The sequence below is a fragment of the Hydra vulgaris genome, chromosome 01 (assembly GCF_038396675.1).
Source record: "Hydra vulgaris chromosome 01, alternate assembly HydraT2T_AEP".
NCBI classification, from domain to species: Eukaryota; Metazoa; Cnidaria; class Hydrozoa; order Anthoathecata; family Hydridae; genus Hydra; species Hydra vulgaris.
In genome coordinates this window covers 38,893,902-38,917,900 of record NC_088920.1, presented here as the reverse complement: position 1 = coordinate 38,917,900, position 23,999 = coordinate 38,893,902, and the positions used below count along the sequence as shown (strand labels likewise).

General features: G+C 28.0%; 1 protein-coding gene across 2 annotated transcripts; it reads left to right on the top strand.

The window, feature by feature from the left end:
• The first annotated feature begins 816 nt into the window (after nucleotides 1–816).
• On the top strand, nucleotides 817–13,278 carry LOC124810217 (26S proteasome non-ATPase regulatory subunit 10). Of its 2 annotated transcripts, XM_065788127.1 has the most exons (6): nucleotides 907–1,045; nucleotides 1,145–1,220; nucleotides 2,548–2,906; nucleotides 3,770–4,007; nucleotides 9,404–9,567; nucleotides 13,020–13,271. In XM_065788127.1, exons 3-6 carry the CDS (start codon nucleotides 2,597–2,599, stop codon nucleotides 13,205–13,207), a joined length of 900 nt encoding a protein of 299 aa, XP_065644199.1. In that variant the 5' UTR covers nucleotides 907–1,045; nucleotides 1,145–1,220; nucleotides 2,548–2,596; the 3' UTR covers nucleotides 13,208–13,271. The 2 variants fall into 2 exon arrangements, with proteins under 2 accessions (XP_065644198.1, XP_065644199.1); XM_065788126.1 differs by lacking the exon at nucleotides 1,145–1,220 and having other exon boundaries at nucleotides 817–1,045; nucleotides 13,020–13,278.
• The last annotated feature ends 10,721 nt before the right edge of the window (nucleotides 13,279–23,999 follow it).

The following is a 23,999-nucleotide window of genomic DNA, read 5'->3' as shown; positions in this document are numbered from 1 at the left end:
CATGCGCATAGGATATATTGCGTTTTACGTATTTTTTTGACCAAAAAAAAATGTTGAAGCATCGCTTTCTTTTAACTTTACTTAAAAATAAGTTTTTCTTATAAAAAAAAAAGGTTTTCCCAACTCGTCAATATTTCAACACCCCCAACTCGTCAGTATGCCATCATGGGTAAAAGTCATCATTTTCATTAAAACAAGCTGTGTCTGCTTTGTTCAAAAGATAAAATTAAAGTAACTATTCCACTAAATGCACAAAACTTGAATACAAAATGCATGAAAATTTCATTTCTGCACAGTTAATAGTAAAATCACAATCTTAAATATATGAAGGAAATAAAACTACATCAGCATATCCCAAAATCGATTTTTGTTGATTATAAAAACAATATTTGTGCACAAGGGACATTTTTTCACTAAAACTAATGTAAAGTCAGTATAGTCATGTAGGTCTAATCATTTTTTTACCAAAACCAATTTTAATGGAAATATGACCGGTATGCCATCATAGGCGCTATGCCATCATAGGCGCCTTTCCCCTATATATATATATATATATATATATATATATATATATATATATATATATATATATATATATATATATATATATATATATATATATATATATATATATATATATATATATATATATATATATATATATATATATATATATAACAGCACTATTTACTAATACAATTTAATAAAAAAAATTTCTATTTAGCATATTCAATTATTATAACTTTTAGTGTAACTATAATTTTTGTAACTACGCAGATATTTTTGTAGCAATAGTCATTATATTTGCATTTGACGTCAAACAACAACAAAGAAATGACAAACTATTACGAAATAAAAAAATAATTCTTAAAATGCTTTTAAAAAAATTAAAGAAAACATATTCATGCAACAATAGATCACCAAACGAAAAATTGGTTGACCTGCTAAATGCATCTAGGGATGGAAGAACAGATATAGTAAAGATACTCAAAGAAAATGGAGTAGATTTAAATGATATTCCTTTAGATCAAAAAAACGGACAAGGGTAAGAGTGACAATAAAAATTAAAATCTGACTTCATAAATTTTTGCTTTAAATAATGAACTCTTATCATTAAAACGTTTGTTTTGTTTTTTAAAATTAGTGAACACAAGACGTGTTTTCGACGTATTGAAGACGTCTATATCTCTAAAATACGTTTTGTGTTATGTTAATGCTAGGTATATTAAATAAGCTGATAGCGTTTTTTTGTGTGTGCTATAGATAATCAATTTCTAAACATAAAAAAAGCTTGAAAATTTTGAAAAGCCAAATATTATAATTACAATTAAATATCACAAAAAAAATGTCGTCCTTTTTTTTTTAATTTAGATAACAAACGATATAATGTTCGTTATTTTTTTTCGAAAGAGAGGAAAACTTTTAATAAACTTTTTAACATAACAACAAAACTTTCAATTTTTATTAAAAATTAAAGTTTATGATATAGTTATTTCATGATTTAGAATCAAAGATTTAGAAGAAAAAATATTTTAAGAGATGTAAATGTTTACCTAAACAAGAAAAACAAACGAGAGGGTTGTTTAGGTTTAAAACCAGAATACGATTAGGTTCAATCACGTGATTAAGTCCTATCAAATGGACTTTTTCATCACATTAAATATTATAAATTATATATTATTTATATATGTATGTATAGAAAAGTATATTTTCATACTCTACATCGACCAGAATCAAGAAAATTCAAACATTTTATCGCCTATCTTTATTATTTACTTCTTAGCTTTGTATTTTGCATTTTGCATTTATAAAACATTTCTGTTTACTGAAAGAAACTTTTTTTAAATATCTCTGATATAATTTTTATAGTGTTTTAAATTCCTAATAATGGCGGAGAATCTTTAGTAGAAAAAAATGTTTGAAGTTTAATTAAGAAGATTTTAAATTTTTTCATATTTCGCTTTTTAACACTTAAATTTTTAAACTAATCTTATATTTCATTAAAACAATTCTCAGTGACATTTATTGAAAGATTATATGGCTATAATTTGTATCCTTTAATAAAGCAGAATTTTATAACAAATTTAAATATAAAAATAAATATTAAAATATAAAAGTGAATGTTTTAATGTTAGTTGATCTTCTATTTTAGAATGAAATAATATTTCAGAATATTTTTCTAGAACCTTATGTTTAAAAGCATAAGAAACTTTTATTTACTTAAACCAAGAAAACTATGCATGCATCATATATTAGATTGCATGCATCATATATTAGATTGCATGCATCCTGCATTAGATTGCATGCATCATGCATTAGATTGCATGCATCATGCATTAGATTTATTACATATTTACTTTGTATTTTCGATACATGTTTTTACTCTAAGTTTTTAGTTTTAAAGACAAGCTTAAATAAAAAAACTAAAACTAAATTTTCTTTAAGACCTAAATCTGTTAAATCATTGAATGCTGAATATGTATTGCACTCTCTTTGGCTTTTTTTTTAATGAAAGTTTATCAGCTTTGCTTTTTTTTTTAATGAAAGTTTATCAGCATTGCATATCGCTGCACGTTACAATCAGCCCGACTGCGTTATGGTTCTTCTTGAAAATGGAGCTGATGCTAATAAAAAAGATAACTTTGGTTTTCAAGCATGTCACGATGCATCATTGAAAGGTCATTATGAATGTTTATTTAATATTTTAAAGTATCAAAAGTTTCCAGTTTCAGTAAAAGGTTTAGATTACATAACGCCCATGTTTTATGTAATTCAAAATAATCACACAGAGTGTTTAAAACTACTTACTAAATATATGACACTATCAAGTAGTGCTGTTGTTGAAATATATTCAAAACGAAATGTTGATAGCCGAGTTCTTCAGATGGTTGATCCGCAAAAATTAGGTAAATTTTATTTTAAAGCTATATTTATTACGCCAGCTTGTCAATATTTATTACGCTATCTTGTCAATATTTATTATGATAGCTTGTGAATATTGTTATTAAGATTTAGCTTATTATTATTGTTACTCCCTCAGCGTTTATCAGCTCAGCGTTGATTGCATTTTTTAGTGCTTAAAAGTAAAATTTTAGGCATAAAACAAACTTAAAATTTGTGTGTGAACAAACCTATCATAAATAAATATGATTCCAAAAACTAAAACATTTGTAAATTTTGGGGAAAAGTTTTATCATCTTTCCCGGTTGACGTCATTTGTATTTTATTTTATTTTTTACATCAATCAAACAATAAAAATTACAATACTAAGAAAATAATTAGTTAAATACTTACAAATATTATTAAATCTTTTAAAATTAAAAAGCTTTTTTAAAATTTTAAGCTTTTTTTTTTAATTTAATTTAATTTTTAAAATAGTTAGGAGAATATACTGTATTTTGGTTCATGCACGCAGTTACAGATCCAGGAACTTTTGGTGGGGGCGGGGGTTCGATGTTGAAATATTTTGAAGTCCTCTATTTCTAAGAGTTTTTAGGACTTTCAAAATCTCGTGGGGGGGGGGGGGTGCGTTACAAATCAAAGGTGCGCATGCAATTTATTTTTAAATCTATATAGTTTAGTTATTTTTAAACTTTTTTCGTTTCAGTCGCTTTTTAAACTCTCTGTGCGGCGTCACTCAAGTAAATTATGTTGAAAAACTAATTACATAATACTTTTTATAAAAGGGTTCACTAAAGAGAATTTTTTTTCGCAAAAACTTAAAAGTAAGATTGTTTAATAATGATAAAATTTATATTGTTTTATATAGACTTACCACTTGACAAAATAAGTGAGTATCTTAATAACTGCGCAATAAACGGGGATCCGAAAGCATTTTATTGGTTTAAAATGAACATTAAAAACCTTTCACAAGAACAAGTTAATCAATCTATGTTAATTGCTGTGCAACATGGTTGGATTAATTATGTGGAGAGTTTACTAAATGAGGGATCTGATGTAAATACAAGAAGTAAAGATCAATCTACAGCACTTCATTACGCAGCCAAGTATTTTGTTTTTCTAAATGAATAATTGAAGACTTTATTACAAAAACCACATTTGTCAAGTTAGTTGGTTTTAAAGTAAAATTTCTTCACATCATAATTAACTCATATTTAACAACTGTTAGAAGCAAATATCTCATGATTAAATTTATTTTTTAAAAAGTATAAAATATAATCAGAAATCTTACAAATTCCTTTACGAGATGACGTACCTAAATTGTATTTATGACACTTATGAAAAAGGTGGTTTTGGAAATAAAGTCTTCCATTGTCGTTTGTTTAAAAAATATAACAATTAATCAATATATTTGACAGTACGGTTGTCAATATTTTTATACGTTGGTAAAATATTGTCATCAATATATTTGACAGTACGGTTGTCAATATTTTTATACGTTGATAAAATATTCTCATCAAATAAAAAATAGTTAACAAAATAACTCGTTGGAAAATTTTTTTTTTCATGATATCTAACAACTTTGTTTATGTTCTAACACAAACCATTAGATTTTGTGTCCTCTTTGTCACCATCATATCCTTAAAGGTAATGTCATCCGTGAAGTTTCGTCTACATGTATTAAAGTTATGACTTTTTTGTGATCCCATGTTTCAATCCAATTTCAATATTTCAATCGAGTTAATATTTATTTTAACTACTTTTAAAAAAACTCGATTTTCTCGTTGAAAAAGGTCACCCACAAACTAAAAACTCAAATTTACGATATATGCGTATGGATAAAATTTCAAACAATTTTATGATCGTTAACGGGTGATGCGGAAGTTATCGGACAAAATAAAAACGTCAATAACTTATTTATAAATAAAAAAACAAACTACTATTATATTTTTTTTAAATAAAGCATTTATCTTTTAATAAAAATATATTATTTTTATATGAAAAAACACCACCATCTGCAATTGATCTCAATTTTGCTCTGACGCCTTTCATATGCGACTGTAAAAAGTTTAAATCAATTTCTTGTAGTTTTAATTTAATGCGATCAATCAAAACTTGCTCGGTTGAAGCTTGCCAATCTCCCTCGTAAACCTTCTGTGCCAAATGTCCCCAAAAATTTTCAATTGGTTTAGAGAATCTTTAGAATAATGAGAACTTGCTAAATCTGGCCAAAATAAATAGTTAAAGTCTCCATGATACTTGTGAATAAATGGAAGAAGTCGTTTTTCTAAACATTTATTAATATAGATTGATGAATTGATCGCTACAGCCTTGGAAGTGCGAAACAATGGCTCGGACATACCACGGTCAGATATGGCTATCCACATTAATAATTTTTTTGGAAATTTCTCTTTTCCTATAAAACGAACACTTTCTAGGCATGTCTTTTTGTTGTTTGTGTAGTTTCAGAATTTCCAGACATGTTGTCCCCTGCAAAACAAAAGTATTTTTCGTCATTGATGACTAGAAGCGATTTTGTGTTACAGAGTTGGTTAACTAGTTTCCTGCTTCTTTTCTTTGCCTTTATTTGTTGTTCTACAGTGTATTTTGGAGTCTTTTCACGTTTTCTATATTTAATATTCATTTTTTTTAACTAACGACCAATTGTTAATTGATTTACACCGAATTTAATACCTATTTTTCTCTGACTGACCCCTTTTCGATTGTTGACAAGTCTCGTTAATTCGGCTTTCTTTTTTCTAGTCTAGGATATCGGACGACCAGGGAGCTTTCTATCAGAAAACGATTAAACAGTTTCAAGTCTTTTTAGGTTATCATATATTGTACTTCGAGCAAATCCTTCCTTTTCAAAATGGTTTACGATTTTTTTTTATTTTTATATTAGGTTTATTTACAAAAAACATTTTTAGTCGCTTTCGAAGAGATTCTCGTTCAGCTGCATTTAACCTCATTTTAAATAATTGTGTTTCAAATAACAAAGTTTATATTTTATAGAACGTTAATGTCTACGCATAAAACCACAAAAACTAATTATTATGCTCAAATAATGAAATTAGGATTTGTCCGATAACTTCCGCATCACCCGTTATTTTCAAATTCTAATTTTTATAATCGGAGAGTTATTATGCAATTTTTAAGCATTTAGTAGTTTAACATTATTAACAAATAAATATAAAATTACAAATTTAATTAACAATTCTACAAGTACGAAAAGCTACTGCATCTATAGAAAAAATGTAGTAAATGTGTTGTATCCAGCTTAATTAAAGCGCAATATACAATTCTTATGCTTAGTTAAACAAAGTAAAAGTCGAGGTTCTCAACCGTGCAAGCTTTTTTATAGCTTCCAATGATCACATTGTAAAGATGTACAATGCAGATGGTTATTTGAAACCAATGACCATGCAGTAAACCAATGGTCCACTTATCTGTAAAAGAAAAATCTACAAATGTCGAGTAGTAAGTTTCTTCTCTCTGGTAGAAGAGTAAATGTTAAAAGCGCTAGTATTGCTTGGGAATTCCATCTTGCATTATTTAATTTAGCTATTTTCTGAAACTTGACTTTAGGAAGTATTCTTCAAAAAGCGGAAAACTAGAATTAGATGAGATAGAAACTTCATATCTTGATATTTTAGGTTTAATACGTTTACCATCAAAGTTTTTTTTCAGAAAGACCAGCTTTCTAAATGTAGTGTTTTTATCATTTCTTCTGTAAGCATAACAGCTTCTTTAATAGTTGATCTGAATATACCAGAATGTGAAGATGTCTAAATGTCAATCACATCCTGTCTAATAACTGTCTACAAATGGTTGTTGCTTTGCTGGTTTACAGCTTTGAATACGTTATTAATTTGGTTGCAGTTTTGGGTTTGCTATTGTTCTTGCTGCTACTTAATGACTGTCCTTTTGAATCTTCAAATTCTTGATATTTCACCTCAGACTCGGAGACGGAAGATGACACTGTTGCTGGTTTTTTTGCTGAAATATGTTTCAAGAACATTTTTCTTCTTTTGGATGAGTAGTTTTTGAACTAGCAGCCTTCCTTATTATAAACCCGACCTGTTTCCTTCTGTTCTTTGCTTCTAAACTGCAAAGCAGTGAGGATAAAAGATTTTATCATCTTTAACATTACAAAAGAATATTTTTTTGCGTTGTCAAAACTTCATTCAATGGATCGTGTTTTCTTTGTTTTACACATTTATCGTACGTCTTTGGCACTTGATCCAGTTTTGCCCGTACGACTTGAATTGATAAATTTGGAAAATTTAGTTTTTTTGTGATAAACTTTTTACTTCTCCCTCGATTTGTTTTATGCGTTCTCGTCTTCCTGATGGAATCTCCGTGGAATAGACTTACAATTCGGATTTTGAGCAGGAGTAGTGTCCTGCTGTTATTTTCCAGTGATTATTCTTTTAGTGGAACAGTTATTCTTTTCCTATGTTACTCATAAAATTGTTTGGCATTCTTCATCCAGATTGTCTTTTTTTTTTCAGTAGTGGAAGCACTTTTCTTTTTAGGGCTTTTTGATTGAAAATAATACTTGAATATATCGCTAAAATAACATTAAATATAAGTGTTATAGTACTTCGATATTATTTGACTGTCATTAGGCAAATACAGATTTATATATTACTATTAGCAATCAATCAGGCAGCTCATATAGTTGAAATCTTGCTAATTTCCATAAACTTCTAAAAGGCTCAGAGATTTCTAAAAACATCCAGAACAATTCAGAAAATTCTAGAAAATTCCATAAGAATCATGAAAATTCTCGCCTTCAGAAAGTTATAATGCTTCTGCCTGCTAATACTACTTATATACGAATTTTAAAACTTTGTGTTGTGGGTAAGGTTGCCAGATGTCCAGTGTCATATTAATATTTTACTCCGTTAAAATTTTACTGTGCAGTAAATTTTTAACGTTAGAATTTTGCTGCGCATTAAAATTTTAACGGAAGTAAATTAAAAATGCTACACTGGTCTTACGAAGGAAAACGCAGTAAAAAAAATTATTTTTACAGGTGTGACGCTTTTTTCTCCTCCGTTAAAGCCGGACGTCTGGCAACCCTCGTTGTGGTGAACTTTTTTGAAAATTAATCAGAATAAAACCTATTTTCATTATTTTGAGAAAAAGTTCATCGTCTTAACCCTAGTATATATATATAAACTTAAAATTTTTTTGTTTATAAAGTTTTCCAAAACAAAATAAAATTTATATATATATATATATATATATATATATATATATATATATATATATATATATATATATATATATATATATATATATATATATATATATATATATATATATATATTAGTGTTATTTCTCATTAACTATAAATAAAAAAATACAATACTGATAAAACTACTATGTATTTCTACTATTTTATTAAAAAGTTCAAATTTAAAACAGACAAAATTGTTTTTTTAATTATTTTTTAAATTTTTATTAAGTAAAACTTATATACCATCCTGCGGATCAATTATATAAGGTTTGTTCTACTATTTTAAGGTTCTAAATAGTTTTAAATTTCTAAGTTTCTGATTAGTCACCAAACAATGCAACATCAGATGGAAAAACATTTGTAACAGGGTGTATCCTTTTCAATCAGTTTTCATGTTATTATTTTGGAATGATATCTAATTTGTTCTACTTTAGTTTTTAAACAAAGAAAAATAAGTTTTGCTGTAAATCTACAGAATTTATTATAATAACCTCTTGTAAGAAAATTCTGATGGAATTATCTGATGAATGTCCCCATTACAATAAAAACTAAACTGGTTAAACGGTTGGTTCAGGTGTGGTTCCATAGCGAAAAAATTAAAGAACTTTATCAAAGTTTATTTTTTTTCTACCCTAAGCCGTGTTAGTGCCCCAGAATTGGCTAAAGGTGGCCAAACTAAGTACTGAAATATTTGGTGGACTATTTTAAACATGTTCTAAAGGCTTATGTATGAAAATTAAGCAAAAGTATTGAAAGTTCGAAAAATCCATAATAATTTTAGCAGTATTATATGTAAAATTGATGTAATATGTTATATTTTTGTTTTAACTTTGTTATATTTCTATTGAGTTAAGATTTTTCTAAATTTTGATAATTTAAGAACTTTTATGGGATTTAGACCTAACGTCTTTCTACAAGCCAGAGAATTTTTCGAACTATTTTAAATTGTTTTGTAAATAACATTTATTTATTTTCTTTCTGAATTTCTATTTTGATTCTTATTTGAAACAAGTATAACTTTTTATACAACTTTTTTTTTATATTAACTTTTTATAAAACTTTTTTTTTATATTAACTTTTTATATAACTTTTTTTTTATATTAACTTTTTATATAACTTTTTTTTTATATTAACTTTTTATATAACTTTTTTTAAAAGAACTTTTTAAAATAGTTACAAAAAAAATTTAAAAATTTATTAATTTTATAACTATTTAATAAGATTGTAAGTAACTTTTATTTAAAAAAATTCTAGGTATGATCATGTTGAACTTATTGAAAAACTATGTATCCGTGGAGCTCAGATAAACGCTAAAAATAACGAAAAATGGACTCCATTACACATAGCAATTTTACAAGATAACACCGATAGTGTCAAACAGTTGCTAAAGTGTTCGTGTAATGTGAACGAACAAGGGGGTGAGTAAAACAACGTTCTTTTATACGTTGGCTATCGTATCATTATATATATTTTTAAAAGACATAAAAATAAATTATATATTTTTAAAAAACTTATTAAAATTTTTAAGCGTAACATTTTTTTTTTTTAAAAAAAAGACATTTTTTTATTTTTCAACTCTAAATAAAATATACTTATATATAAAATATACTTAAAGAAATTTCAGATAATTTTTTTTTGTTTATAACTTTATATTTGTTAATGAAACTTCATTGCTTACATATAACTGTTAAAGTAAAAAAATTAGAAATAAATTTTTTTTAAATTTAAATAGTTGTAAAAAAACAATTTGTTATCAGTTTAATTTTGTCATTTTGATATTGGTTCATTTTTGTTGTTACAGCCACTTAAAGTAGTAATAGTCAAGACGCATTCCTATTTACTGACGCAAATAACTTTTACTTTTGCTCCAGAATTAATCCGAATTCAATCAGAAATTTTATTTGTGATGCTAGTGGTGTGATGTTTTGTGATCCTTGAGGTGTGATGTTTTTGTGATGCTAGTGGTGTTTAGTTTTAACTTACAGGAGTTAATTAAATGCTAAACTTGTATACAAGTAAAATTTGTATATATATATGCTCACATAACTAAAAATGTTTTTTAAAAATCACGGTTACAAACTACAAAGAAAAATCCATAAAAAACCTAATCCTTCCAAAAATGCAATGGGTAAAGTGAACTAATAAAAACGTTTTTTCATATTTTCTAAACAAAATTTACATTTTCATAATAGATTTCAAATTTTATTTAACAACTTATGTTCAATACTTTTCAAAAATAAGGACTTTTAACTTCTTAACCATTTAAAAAAGTTGATGAAATTTCTTTGCAGTAAACATTTGACAGACTTTTTCTGAATTAATTGATTCCGTTAAATCTTTTGTTGGATCTACAGAATCATTTGCAACTCTACGTCTAATTCTATCAGAGGTATAATAGAAAAGCTTGAGGGAAACCGTAAATCGTGTTACATTCTTTGTAATTTTTTTCAATTATTTCAAGTCAAAATGACGCCTTTGCGGTGAAAAAAGAAATTTTTGAATTGCAGTATGTAAGTTTTGAAAACTGTAATCGAAATTACTCACTTAAAAGTTGATGGAAAAAGTTTTTTACGACTGTTTAAACTATCAAAAAGTTCACAACAAAAACGATCAAGATAAAGTAATCGTTTATATTTAAAATATTGAAACCGCAAATATAGGAATACAATTTTTTGTAAATCCGGAAAAAATCTTTCCAATTCTGATCTAGGCATTCTAACCTAGAAATTTATTAATAGTCGTTTCAAAGAACGCAACATAAAAATAAACTAAAATTAAACCAGTAAAATTCTTTACCAATTTTTCTGAACTTTTATCTTTTATTTGCAATTTTTGATAGTTAATGAAGTTTTCAAACAATAACATTGGATAGTCTTTTTTATTTATTTTTGACTACAACTTTAACTTTTTCGGGATTAGTATTATTTCTGCCAAAATAACCGATAGTTTCTCTTTTTGTTAGACTATATGATTCAATAATTTTAAAGTTATACTTTTCAGTTTAAAATTTAAATGGAAACTTTATGCAAGCCAAATTTATGTCAAAATTAAATACCTAAATTTCCAACCCAATCTTCCTAATTTCTAACACCTAACTAGTTGCTAAGAAATTGCCAATGAATTATATATGAAGATGAAATACCTGATTTAATACCTAATTTCTTGTCGAATTACTAATACCTACCTAGTTACTAATAAAATTATATGATAATAAAGTACCTAATTTACTGTCTACTGATTATTTAATACATTAAAGTTTATCAAATAGCATTTTCAGTATAACAAGACATTTTCAAATCTGCAAATCTTTCCTCAACCTCTTTAAACCACTTTAAAGTGGTTGAAAGTGGTTTAAAATTGCTTTGTTTTGAAGTTAGAGAGGCCAGTATTTAGCTAAACAATCAGTAGTAGTACAACACTATTGACCATGTTTAGGGTTTTGAGAGTATTAGTATAAAAAATATTATTATTTTCGTATTTTTTTAAATCTACGCCGGCAGGAGTGGCATAATAATAATGCGAATAGGATAGGGTGTAACAGAATCTACTCTCTTCCTACTTTATTGCAAAATCTCTAAAGTTGTATGGTGAGAATTTAGTAGTAATTTATTTTACAGTAGTAGGGTTAATAAGTTTGATAGTTCCAAGTAGTAGGGTTAATAGGTTTGATGGCTCCAAGTGCAACTACTTAGTTTATAGGTTTGATTATTCCAATTAATAGTGTTGATAGGTTTGATTGTTCCAAGTAGTAGGAGTGATAGGTTTGATTATTCCAAGTAGTAGGGTTGATAGGGTTGATGGTTCCAAGAATGGTAGGGTTGATCAATTTGATAGTTCCAAGCAAGGTAGGGTTGATAGGTTTGATTATTCCTAGTAGTAGGTTTAATAGGTTTGATCCAAGCAAGTAGCAATTTTTGAAATCAGTCGTTGCGCAGTGGTTAAAGTTTTGTCTTAGAACATTAGACATGTGACTAATGTCTTAGAGGTTCAAGGTTCGATGACAGGCCAGCCTGGCCAAATATGCGACATTGGTTAGGAAGAAGGCGTGAACTCCTTATTTAAATGCTCTTCCGCGGCGCTCTGTGATAACCTCGTAAGGACTTTTTGGAGCACCTTAAATACCACCAAAAAAAATTATTTTAAAATATTTATAAAAACGTGTAATTATAAAGACTTGCTTTTAAAATTTTTAAAATAAAATTAACTACGAAACCATCATAAAGTGAGTTTAAACTTAAACCTCAAAATTACTATACTGCAATTCAAAAATTTCCTTTTTCACCGCAAAGGCGTCATTTTGACTTGAAATAATTGAAAAAAATTTCAAAGAATGTAACACGATTTACGGTTTCCCTCAAGCTTTTCTATTATACCTCTGATAGAATTAGACGTAGAGTTGCAAATGATTCTGTAGATCCAACAAAAGATTTAACGGAATCAACCTTAACCCTCAAAGTATAAATATTCATAACAATAATAATATTAATAATAGTAATAAAAATAATAATAACAAACACTTTTACTTTTATTGATTTATGTTTTTTAATTCTATTAATTTTAATTCTATTTATGTTTTTAAAATTAGATTTTTGTTTTAATGAAGTGTAACGAGAGAAGTGTGTAAGTGTAAAGTGTGAATTAATGCTTTTTTTTCATTCTTTTTTCTTTCTGCATTTACTATTACTGTATCAGCAATTTGATATCAGCAACTTTTTATTCCCTTTCTGTATTTCTTTCTTTATTACATTCCCCTATCTGTATTTCGGTAAATTTTGTATAGAACAAAAAATTTAATTAAAGCAGTTTTTTAAAAAACTATATATATATTTTTTTGCGTTAAAAATTATTACGTTAATTCTTTGTACCAAAGGACCTGAAGAAGACACTCCATTGCATATGGTATTAAAGTTAGATAAAGATGAAGAAATTTTTAAAGAGATTTTAAAGTGGAAACCAGATATTACCATCAGAAACAAAAACGCACTTTTACCAATTCAAATAAAAACGGAAAGAGAATCATTGAAAAAAATGCTTAAAGATTACTCACGAAATATGTAACTTAAAATTTAACTAAAAATGGTTATTGATAAATTAACTAGAGTTAATAAAAACAAAAATAAAATATTTAAACATTTTTATGAAGTTATTGATGTTGGGATTTTTACGTTTTGTTGATAATTTTGGATGATTACGATTAGATAAAGCAACACTCTTAATTAAAAGGTGTAAAATTACACGCTTTGGTGTTTAAATAACCTCAAACGGTGTTTTTTGAAAGTTATTTGAGCAAAAAGTTATAATTACGCCGTTTTGGTGTAATTTTAAACTCTTAAGGTTAACTTTTCATAAAACGGTAAAAAAATAATACCTTTTCATATTCACTATAAGGTTTCAAAAAGGTGTAAAAATGGAGTATTGTAAAGTTTTTCTTCTTTTACACCTTTTAATTAAACGGCGTAAAACGGTGTAAACCTGTTTTACACCTTTTAACAAAAGTATAATTTCAGTTTTACACCGTTTTACAAAACGGTGTTTTTCATAAAACGGTGTAAACTTTACCGGTTACACGGTGTAATACTGTTTACACCAGAGATAAAACAATCAAGGTCGATGTGTTTCGAAGTCAAAGTCGAAGCTTCGACGTCGCTAAAAGTCGTGTGTGAACGTGTTTTAAAATCGTTAAAAGTTGTATAAAATTTAATTAAACAGTTTTCAAAATTGTATTACTTCAATTCAAATATATTTTCGCGGTTTTCAAAATCGCAAAACGGTTGTGTAAATTCGAAAATGGTGTGTTTTGAAATTGTTCAAAATTTCTAAAGGCTTTCAAACTTGTATGTGGCTGTACTAGTACTATTATGCTCTTTCCTTCTATTCTCCTAGACTCCTACTCTATCCTTTAGATTTGGAAAAAATAACACTCGATGACAATCTATCAATGTTCAGCTGTCCAGCTTCACTAAAGGCCCGCTCACTTGAGGCACTTGAGACTGGCAGGCAATAATATTCCCGTGCTAGTCCTGCCAAGATGGGGATCTCTCTGCAATGTATCCTCCACCGGTCAAGGACATCAACCTTCGAATCTATCACAGTTGTTTCTCTGAATTTTGCCGAACTCAACGGTAATCGGAGGACTTTCAGCTGTAGCATTTGTCTGCCTGAATTGAAAGGAAGGAAGTTAAACGTTTAGTAAACTTTGTATAATTTCGTATAACTTCGCTTACTTTAATCTAAAATTGTTTAAATTCAAATAATTTTTAAAAAGTTCAACTTTGAACCGCCCCCCCCCCTCTCTCACGGCATTGACTGAATAAATTCGGAGCAAAAGCAACTGATTCGTTCACTGTGTTGCCATGTTTGAATCAATTTTCTTTTAAGTCTCTCGTATTGGTTGAAGCTTTTTGCATGATCTCTCTTTTGAGTTTATTCCATAGTCCTTCTATGGGATTTAAGTCGGGACTGTTACCAGGCCATTGCAATATGGAAATTTTATTGTCTTTCAAAAAGTTCATTACGGATTTGGCAGTATGACATGGAGCCCCATCTTGCATAAATATTGCATTCCTATTAGGAAACTTTGAATTCACTTGGGGTATTAAACAAGTCTTTAGAACGGTTTTGTATTGCTCTTGTCTCATCATCCCTTCCACAAAGTAAAATTGTCCAGGCCCTTTTACCGATATCACGCTCCAAAAGATTATCTTTTGAGGATGTTTGACTGTATCTTGAAAACATTCCGGAAAATTTTTCTCCTCTCTCTTCCTTTGAACAAATGGTCTTCGTTCAACCATAACTTCCAGCATTGACTCATCAGAAAAAAAAACCTATACAAATAATATCTGTGGCGAACAGATAACTTTTAGTGACGATATAATTTATTGATAATTGAAAATATATTGCAGCATAATAAACGTAAATAAATCAATCTCAAGTTATTTCAAACAATCGAATAAGATACAATTAATTTAATTAATTTAAATAATTTATTTATGTTGTTGTTTTAGTTATTCACAGTTGCATATGCGTGTAAATTTGTAACTTTGTAATGCTAACCTTAGACCATGCCTTTATTGTCCAATGTGCATGACCGAGAGCCCAACCGTATCTCCTATCCTGTGGTTAACTTGGATTTTTTCATTGGCTTGTAAGCTTTATATCCATCCAAAGGCGTCTTCTAACTGTTCTTGGGTTGCCTGTAATTCCTGTCATGGCATTCCATTCTTGCGTTAATTCAACAGAAGACTTTTTCCGACCTTTTCGACAAAACTGTAAAAGCATCCGATCATTTCTCTTAGTAGTTTTGGTAATACCTCTGCAGTTCTTCCTGTTGGTTTCCACTATATTTTGGCCTCTATTTAGTCTCATTTTTGTTCTTCCAACAATTTAAGATGAAATTTTGAGTTTTTGAGCAATTTCATTATTCTGAAGTGTTGTATTTTCTAAAAGCAACTTTATCTCATTCTTCGTAGCAGCACTTATATCTAATTTCTTACCCATTTTAATATATCGATCATTTTACGATATCTGATAAATCAATATCACTGGAAGAAATACCTAACTTGTTGCCTGTAACCAAGAAACACCTAAAATAAACAAGGAAAATGTTAGAGTCACCCAGGTTCACGGCTCAATGGAGTGGAAAAAAATATTGGAAACGGTTTCTTCAATCAAGGAAGATAAAGCCAAAAAGAAGAAAGCTAATAAAGAAAGGAAATCCAAGCAACAACAACAAAATGAGGCATTCTATAAATGTGAGGAAGAATATACATATAGAAAGAAAGTTTGTGCAAAAAGTAAGCTTTAAGAATGCTCGTGTTGCCATAATGTTTTGAAATCTACATGTAATAAAGCATTATATCGAGGTGAAATAGGCCTAAAATGGAATATGATCAAACCGTTTTGTAAAATAGGACCCAGAAAATGCCTTCAGCTTGAGTCTGATGAAGATAACGTTGAAGACTTTATTCTATAACTGATTTTATCCAGAATACAACCTAGCATTCTCTATTCGTTGATTTTGGATTAAAGTTTACCTGGATCTTATTTTTATATTTTTTGTTGATAACATTTTTTTTTAAGTCTGCTAATGTTATTAAAAAAAAAAATTATAAAAAGTAATCACTTAAGTTTGTTATATAGTTTTTGATTTGGTACCTCAAAACGTTAGGTGCAGCACCTCAAAATGTTAGGTATTTAAAAGGCAATTTTAAGAAAATTAGATTTATTCTGCGCACGCATCTTTTTAGAACTGTTTTTGGAATCTTAAGACAACATTTCTGATAAGGTTCTGCAAACTTAGTCTTAGAGGGGCTTGAAATACTCAAAATTATTTTTAAAAAATGTGTTAATAGCTTGTACACTTTTTTTCAATGTCTTCGTAATTTAGACTATTTTTTAGGTATTGCATGTATTCTTCTTTATTTATAACTTAACATTATTTCTTTATTCAGATTATTCAACGCTTTCAGAGTTTATTTAAAAAAATCGAGTTCTATGTAGGTTTATTTCCGACCTGACATTATGAGGTCCCACTGCATTCTGAGGTTCTTTTACCTGTAATGAAGCAAAACATTGTGATCAAACGCAAAAATATGTAAATTAAGAACTTTGAAAAAAGCTGGAGAATTTGCGTACAAACTGAAAAATTGCATGTTCAATTGATTTTCATATTTTTATATTCAAATTATTTTTGTATAATTGAAATAATGGTACATTTTATAGGACACAATTGCTTTTAACGATTTTGAAAATGTTGAGGTAAAAATTACTTATGTTAGAACTGTCACCTTTAAAAATTGTAGTAAATTCAATATTCCTTAATCAATCAGGAAAGACTCCTTGATCAATCAATGCTTTCAAAAGTTTCAAAAGACTCCTTGATCAATCAATGCTTTCAAAATTTTGAAAAAAATGTCTTAACTGTTCATAGCTCTATTTAATCATTTCCAATTTCTTTGGCTCCTAAAGCTTTGTCGTTTTCTTTTATAAAGTTTAAAGAATATTCAAAATGCTATTAACAATATTTTGAAATATAACCAGTTAGAATTAATTGGTTAATTATTTAACCAATTAGAACAAATGCAATTATCTTTTGGTAGTTAAAAGTTGTTAAGTATGAATTTGATGAAAGAAACCTTATTAGCGAATTTAGACGGATTTTGATAAAAAAAAGCTCTCTGATAATGAGTAAAAATTTTTTAATCAACTACATTAGTTTGGCTTTTGTTATCAACTTTAGGGTATGAACACCTAAAATTATTTTATTGTTTGGATATTTAAATTATACATGGATATTGTAGCAAAATAAAATAATTTTCTTTATAATTTAGCTTTAAACTTTTTTCTTTACATTATAAAAACGTTAATTTATGATTATTTGCTTTTTTTAAATATGGGAAAGTCGTATAGCCCCAACAGCGGACTTAATGTACAGCTTTAACTAAAGAAGCTATGTAATTTTAAATAATATAAAAACATTATTTGATTAAAAATATGGCATATGCAAAATATATATCGAAATATGCCGAAGCGAATGGCTGGGAGTGCAAGATATTATTTTCCACCACCAGAAGAGCGATGTATCATCATATCTGATTCATATATTAGCATACCTAATTTTTAGGTAAACTAATAAATTTTTATGGATTAAAAATCTATTTTTATTAACAATAGTTATTAAAAAATTCGTTTAAAACTTTAATTCACTGATTTTAAAACTGAGGTACGATTGGGTGGTATTGAGCACATGTTTAGAGGGTGGTTCCGGACAACTTAATTCGTTTACATATTAAAAATGAACCAATTTTAGTAAATATTATTACATTTAGTATAATACACAAACCTATAGAACTAATACACAAACCTATAGAACTAATACACAAACACTATAATACACAAACCTATAGAACTAATACACAAACACTATAATACACAAACCTATAGAACTAATACACAACACACTATAATACACACCCCTATAGAACTAATACACAAACACTATAATACACAAACCTATAGGTTTTAGGCGATTTTGTTTTAATGTGTTAAAAACAGTCCAATCCTAAATTATTATAAATTATATTTGTGTAATACTGGTAAAAAAAAAAGAGGTAAAATTGTGGTTAAACAATGTGTTCGGGGCTACCCTCTATGCCTGGGTAAAAATGCATGTTTGAAACATTTTTTCTAACATTTTTTCTTTTATGTTTTGTTATAATTAAGGTACACAATAACTATTTTTTTGTTTCTAATTCAATAGATAAATGTTTCTACTTTTAAAAAATTTTTTTGACTGTTTGTTTTCTAATAGTACATGTGTGCAAACTATTATTTTCCTAAATGTCCGGGGCTACCCGACTTTCCCCTATTTTTACCTTTTTGAAAATGTAAGATTTTCAAAAAAGTAAAACAATTTTTCTTCATTTACTTTTAGGAAAAATAGTTATTTATTTTATTCAAAAATATGAACTGAATAAAATGCAAGCAGCAGTATTAAACTCTATGTTACGAGTAACTTAGTTAACTATGTTACAAGTAACTTATTTAAGTATGTTACGAGTAGTAGAGATTTCATATACGACTACTCTAGAGATAGTTTCGGCTGATAAATCGTTTTTAATTTCGACCGTACCGAATTTACCAAAAAACTTCGAAACTAAAAGTAAACATTATAAATATAAACACACACACAGATATATATATATATATATATATATATATATATATATATATATATATATATATATATATATATATATATATATATATATATATATATATATATATATAATTAGTTAGTTAATTAAGTTACACTCATCATCAGCTGACTATATACTTTTATACCCAAGTCGTATGTCGACTACTTTTGTGTGGCATTTACTGTAAACGACGAGCTGCAGTAACTACGATGAGTGGAAATTTTCCAGTAGTTATTTAAATCTATCAACTGATGTTGCCTCTAGGGCTGTAAATCCTGGCTCGTGTTCGTGAACAACTCGGTGATTGGCTCGACAAGACCTCGTTCATGTTTGGCTCGAATGGTAAACGAGCCGGACTTGAACAAAAAATTAGGCTCGTTTATTAAACGAGCAGAGCTTGAACATCATAGGCTCGTTCATATAGGCTAGATTAAAGCTCGAATATATATATATATGTATATATTTATTTATATTATAATAATATATATGTAATAAATAAAATTGTGATATTATATATATTAGTATATAATAAAAATATAGTGTTAGTGTAAATTTCAGATTTTCAGCGCACTTTTGAGGTTCAACTTCAAGAGAATTAAAGGAAGGCTTTTTATCTTGTTTCATCCAATGCAATGAGAGCAAGACTTATATTTGTGAAAATGTAATTTGAACTATTAGAGTGCAGTGTTTAATAGGAATTATTATGTTTGTGAGAGTTTACATTATGTTTAAACTATGAACATTAAGTTTGAACATTGAACTATTAGTTTTAACTTTTATTTTGAACTATTAGATTTGTGGGATCTTATTTCATTATGTTGTTTATTTGCATGTTTAATAGACTGTAGGATTGTTTATGTTGTTTGTTGATTTGGACTTGCATTATTTACAGACGAGCCTTTAAAGAACAATTTTTTTTTACTAAACGAGCTTTAAACTAACAGGTTACAATAATTATTTCGAGTTTTAAACCAGTCGAGCTCGAGCAACATGTAAAACGAGCCGAGCCCAAACAATACTAATCCTTAACGAGCCGAGCTCGAACAAAGAATGTCATGTTCGAAACGTGCTCGAGCCGAGCCTGAACACTCTTAATATGTAAACGAGCCAAGCCGAGCCCTGGCAAGCTTGGCTCGTTCGGCTCGATTTACAGGCCTAGTTGCCTCAATGACATTATCTGGCAAAGTCAGAATCAGTCCAGTCCATCATTGGCTACACAAAGTCAATCTAGTCATTGATTACACGGATAAAACTCTTCAATTTTATAAAAAACGAACAACTCTAAAAAAAGTTATAAGATTTTAAGAAAATTTGGTTAATACGGATTTGTTGAATTAACTGCGGTTGAAATTTTGTTTTTCTTTGCTAAAATTGGTAATATTTTAAGCATAGCGCTTGCGAAGCCATTTATACAGCAATTGTGTGTGATAAATTTATTGTAAAAGAAAGTTACTTCACATGATGTAGACTTATGTTATTTATAAATTATAAATAACTTTATAATTTATGGAAAATTATAAATAAAGTTATTTATATTTTTCCAAATTCATCATTTCGTTTTTGATACGTAGTCTTAATTTTTATTTTGTCAAAATTAACTGACAAGGTCACTTTTTTCTTTCTTGAATACTTTGAAATACAAGCTTTACATATAAGTTAATAGTCAGGAACTTTTTGTTAACTGTTACATTATAGTTATATTTTAAGGGTAACGATAACAATATGCATGTTTCTATAGTACTGTAAAAGCAATTGTCTATAAACAACAAAATAGCCTAACATATCGAAATTACCCTACTTTTTGTTTGAAGTGTGAACTTAGCTTTATCAAGTAGTTTTAGATAATAAATTTTTAAATTTCTTCCAAACAAATTTTTATTAGCCTTTGTATAAATTTTCAGTCGCGGGTGATTTTTTTTAAAAATATTTCATGCAACAAACATCAACATAGTAATTAAATTTAAAGTTTTGTTTTGTTATTTTGCCACTGCTTGCACCCCTTACAATACCACCGGTGACCATTTGTTTCACCTAGAAGTTTAATGCCATATTAAAAATTGCAAGTATTGCGTACAAACTCTATGTTATCAGCCTGAGCTGCACCATTTTAAAGCAGATAATAGATGTGTTATAACGTGTTCTAGCTTTTTTGCAATACACGTAAATCAGAAAATATTTTATCAGTAGGAACACAAGTTCTTGGAGCATATGGCTTTCCACGACTAACACGTTGCATATATATATATATATATATATATATATATATATATATATATATATATATATATATATATATATATATATATATATATATATATATATATATATATATATATATATATATATATATATATATATATATATATATATATATGTAACAATTTTACCTAGTGTATAATGTACTTATTAAAAACATTCAATTTTGATATCAACTACTCAGCTAGCACACATACGTTTTTAGTTGGCTAAACGTTGCATTTAATGTTTATCGGAATTAAATTTTGTTGTTATTTTTAAAAATAACAACAAAATAAACATAGGATTAACGTTGGGTTTAGATTATAAAAACAAATGCGATTGTTTTGCATACGTTGTCACAATGTATCTATGCAAGCTTTTTTATTATGCGTCGGTATTAAGCCTTTTATTATTGTCTTTATTATTGGCAATAACATCTTTATTATTGTCAAAAACATCTTTATTATTGTCAAAAACATTGGATCAACGTTGGATTTGCATCGGAAAAAATAGCCGCGTTTGCGATGGTTTTACATACGTCGTATGTTGGCCTAATGTGTGTGTTAGCATTTGAATTATATTTTTTAATTATATATTTTTTTATTTTTAGAAGGTTGTTTATTTGTTACTTTTTTTCACTTCATCGTCTTAGAGTTTATGCCGCGGAACTGCATCACAACCGTATTTTAATTTGATCATGATTTACCCCAAAAGTTAATTTAAACATTAAAACTAAATTATCTGTTTGTATAAAATTATCGCTGAAAATTTTTAAAAGCTTTCAGATAATTCAAGACAATTGTGGTTATTTTACACATTGTTCAAATTTTGCACAAAATGTACACAACATTGTGTAAATTTTGTTAAAAATAAAGTTATGCACAAAATGTACACAACATTATCACACAATGTGTAAAATAAAATTTTGCAAATTGGGCAAAATAAAATTTTGCACAATGTGTAAAATAATTGCACAATGTGTAAAATAAAATTTTGCACATTGTGTAAAATTTGTTAAAAATAAAATTTTGCACAATGTGTAAAAATTTTGAAATAAACTACGTTTTTGGCAAATATCGAGATAATTATATTTAAGTCTTCCTTAGTTAACTGAATTACTACATCTGCAGACAGGCATTCGTATGTTCTGATAAAGTCTGATGCTGCAAACATACCAAATTTGTGATGCGCATGACAATAATGTAATTGCAAATTTCCATCCTTACCCAACAGTACGTGATTGTGTATTTCCCCAACTTTTTCAAAAAGAAAGCAATACTTACAAAAAATTCCAAAAAGGCATTCTGAAATCACGATCCATTAAATTTATGTATATGTTTCTCCGACAAAAAACAATTAACATTCTTACCCTTCTTTAAATGCGCAGAATAAAAATAATTGTAATTTGGACCAGAAAATCAATTGCATTTCAATATTCGGTATTTATCTTGTTCAGTTATCGTTTTTTATGACGACGCTAAAGATAAATGCAAAACTATAGAACCAGCCTGGTACTGCATTGGTAAAACTTTAATTTTTTTGACAAAATAGTCATCTAAAGTGCTAGTCATCTTTACCCTGGTGGTCGTTGGTGGTCAGTGGTGGTCATTGGGGGTAAGTGGTGGTAAGTGGTGGTCATTGGTAGTCATTGTTGCATTAGTAACAATTTTTTTTAATGCTAATGCTTTAATGTATATTTTATGTATATAAACTTATTTTTTCTGAAAAATAGTTATTTTAAAAATTGCTGCAGAATTTTGTATTTTGTTATTTCTTTAAAAAATTTATCAAGAATTTTGTAAAGTTTCACATTTCTTAGAGGGATTTTTACCTAATAGTAACCATGAGCGAGATCTCGTCTCGTTCTCGTTTCTCGTGAGAAATGGGACTTCTCGTGAGAAACGAGAAATAGAAAATTCTCGCGAGAAGTAGAACAAGACTTAAATATTATATTATTTTCCAAATTAAAAATTATTATAATTTACAAAATGCTTAATAATTTGTTTTTTTAATTAATTAATATTTTGACTCCGTGATTTTAATAAATCTAATTAAAAATTTAATTTGTTTTTGACAAAAACAAAATAAATTTTTAATTAGATTTTTTAAATAGATTTTTTTTAAAAATCTAATTTAAAAAATTTTAATTAGATTTTAAATATTTTTAATTAGATTTTAAATACAAAAACTTTTTGTATAAAATGGTGCAATTTCGACTTAATTTCATTAGTTTACCAGTGGAATTCAACTTGATCATATTGTTCATATTGAAAAGAAATATTCTTGCCTCATTTCAACGATCAAAAATGTCACCAAGAAAAAACAAAATCTGGAGATATTTTTAAAAAACAAGTGACGGTGCTGAATGCAAGGCGTGCAAAAAGTCTTTGAAAATAAAAGATGGAAACACAAGCGGACTTCATCGTCGCCTCGAAAAAAAACACAGCCAAGATTACGTTGAGTATTCTGAAAAAACTGACGACTCTCTTCTTTCTCCTCCTAAGAAGAAACAACGAACCATGGTCGAAATGCTCGAAACAAAGTCCAAATATGACAAAGATAATTCCATTCAAAAACAGTTTGTCTCTGCAATGCTGGATTACTTTTGCACTGATCTGGCATCCTTTTCAGCAGTCGAAGGAAGAGGTTTCAAGGAGTTATTTGACATTGCAAACCCTAAAATGAGCCTTCATCACAGAACAACATATTCAAGAAAGCTTTCAATTTGGTCAAGAGAATTTCAAGCTGGAATGAAGAGCATAATAACGGAGATTTCGCCAAATCTAAAAAGTGCTGCATTACTTCTGACCTTTGGACTTCTAGAGCTCAGGACAGCTACATCTCTTGGACTTATCATGCTATTGACGAAAATTGGAGACTAAATCACTGGACACCCCATGTCCAACAGTTCCCAG